The sequence below is a fragment of the Austrofundulus limnaeus genome, unplaced genomic scaffold (genome assembly GCF_001266775.1).
Source record: "Austrofundulus limnaeus strain Quisiro unplaced genomic scaffold, Austrofundulus_limnaeus-1.0 Scaffold189, whole genome shotgun sequence".
NCBI classification, from domain to species: Eukaryota; Metazoa; Chordata; class Actinopteri; order Cyprinodontiformes; family Rivulidae; genus Austrofundulus; species Austrofundulus limnaeus.
The window spans coordinates 996,823-998,731 of record NW_013952591.1 but is presented as its reverse complement, the minus strand read 5'-3'; the positions used below and the strand labels follow the sequence as shown (position 1 = coordinate 998,731).

The following is a 1,909-nucleotide window of genomic DNA, read 5'->3' as shown; positions in this document are numbered from 1 at the left end:
GGGGGGGACTTACAGGTGGGTTGGATCTGATCCACGTTCCGGCTCTTAGGTGGCGGTTCCAGCACAGCCGTTTCCTCCGGCTCAGGGGGGAGGTCGTCTTGGCGGCGGGGGTGGGTCTGCAGAAACAGCGGGTTCACGAAACACAGGGGTCCGCTGGAAAACCTGCCCTCCAGGTGAGAGGAGGGCGGGGCCGTGTGGAGCTGCAAGGTGGGAGGCGCGCTGTCGCTGTGAAGGCTGCAGTCCCACGGCCGTGACCTCCCGACCTTAGTCCGCTCGGGGCTGAGGGTCCGGCTCAGAGGGCGCCGGGTCCGGAGGGAGGAGCGCCGCTGACAGCACAGAGCCGAGTCCCAGAAAGCTGAAAAACACAGAAACTCCCAAACATCAGCAAAAACAGCAGAAACTAAACCTGGACCCACTACAACATCTAAAACATCAAACCTCACCAAGAATTCTGACATTTTTTWAAGTTTGTCCTTCTGTCTCGCCCGTCCTCTCAGCCAGTCTGTCGGCTCAGATCCACTGGAGCCGACTCTCACTCAGAGGGAGTCAACCCAGTGACGGAGACGGGGGGGGGGGGCAGTTCCAGCTCCACCACACCCCACTTCCTGCTCCGGAGTTCCCTGCAGCTCCTCTCTGAGCAGTTTCAGGATCCTGTTCTGTGTTTCTGATCCTTTTGTTCAGTTTTCTAAAACAAACCYTAAACTAGCTGCAGGGATTTACTCAGAAACTGAAGTTGGTTCTGTTTCTGTGGGACACTCGGAGGAGTGGACGGAGCTGACTCACGCTGTCTATAAAAAGAGACACGTCTCAGATTTCTGAGGCATGAGAGCCGGTGGAGCAGCTTCAGCTGTTTGATCAAACCCAGCTGACAGCAGGAAACACAACAAACACCTCAAAACAATCACTTCTCTGAATCACTGCAGAACCTTTCATCTGACATTTATTCTGTAAAACAAAACAAATCTGCTGCAAACTCAGATTAATAAACATAGGAAATAATCCAGTTTTTACTGTTTGAATGAGAAGCTTTCAGGGTGTCCAAACTTTTGCAAACAGCTTTTGGAATATTTTTGTTTTTTATACTTTTAATAATACTTTATAATATAATATAATATAATAATATTATTATAATACTTTTAATAACTTTTAACAAAACACTTTTCTTTCCAGCTTAGCTGCAAAAGCAATTTTTAGCTGTTTACTACTTTCAGCTTTTARCTAGTATTTTGGTATGTTTAGCCTTTAGCTATTACTGCTAATTTTCACTTTTAGCTCCTTTTGTGCTACCTTAAATAGCATTGACCTACCTTTAGCTAGCCACTACATTTAAGTTTCTATATACCATTTTGATACTTTTAGCTACTTTTGCTTTAGATTCTAGTTACTCTTTTGATACTTTTAGCTATTAGCTTTTAGTTAGGGTTCTGATTTGATATGTTTATGCTAGATTTTGCTATTTTTAGCAAGCTTTTTAGCATYTTTAGCCAAATATTTGCTTCTTTTAGATAGATATTTGCTATTAATTTGGTATGAACAGTTTTTAGTCAGCTACTTTTCAGTTTTAGCAACATTTTTGCTGCGTTAAATAGCACTGACCTACTTTTAAGCTTCTAGATACCAAATTGATACTTTTAGCTTTTAGCTAGCCATTTATTACTGATAGCTTTTAGCTAGTTTATTTTTTGTTTTGGTATGTTTAGATTTTGGTTTTACTTTTACTTTTTAGTTGGCTTTTTTGCTAGCTCAATAAGCATTGACCTACTTTTAGCCAGCCATTTACTGGAAGCACTATTTTAATGATAATTAAAAAAAATATTCTGAGCAGAAAACTTTAATTTTGATCTTAAAAAGGTATCATATCATGCTTTTAAATCCTTCTTTTTCACGTCTAAATCATTCACTTATGGTC

General features: G+C 41.6%; 1 protein-coding gene across 1 annotated transcript in view; it reads right to left on the bottom strand.

Moving 5' to 3' along the window:
• Window positions 1–1,909, bottom strand: part of LOC106524493 (ras and Rab interactor 2) — a gene marked incomplete in the record, with an annotated part of 29,226 nt that overhangs the window by 11,919 nt on the left and 15,398 nt on the right. The window contains 1 exon segment of the mRNA XM_014018309.1: window positions 6–355. Coding sequence (XP_013873763.1) covers window positions 6–355 — 350 coding nt within the window.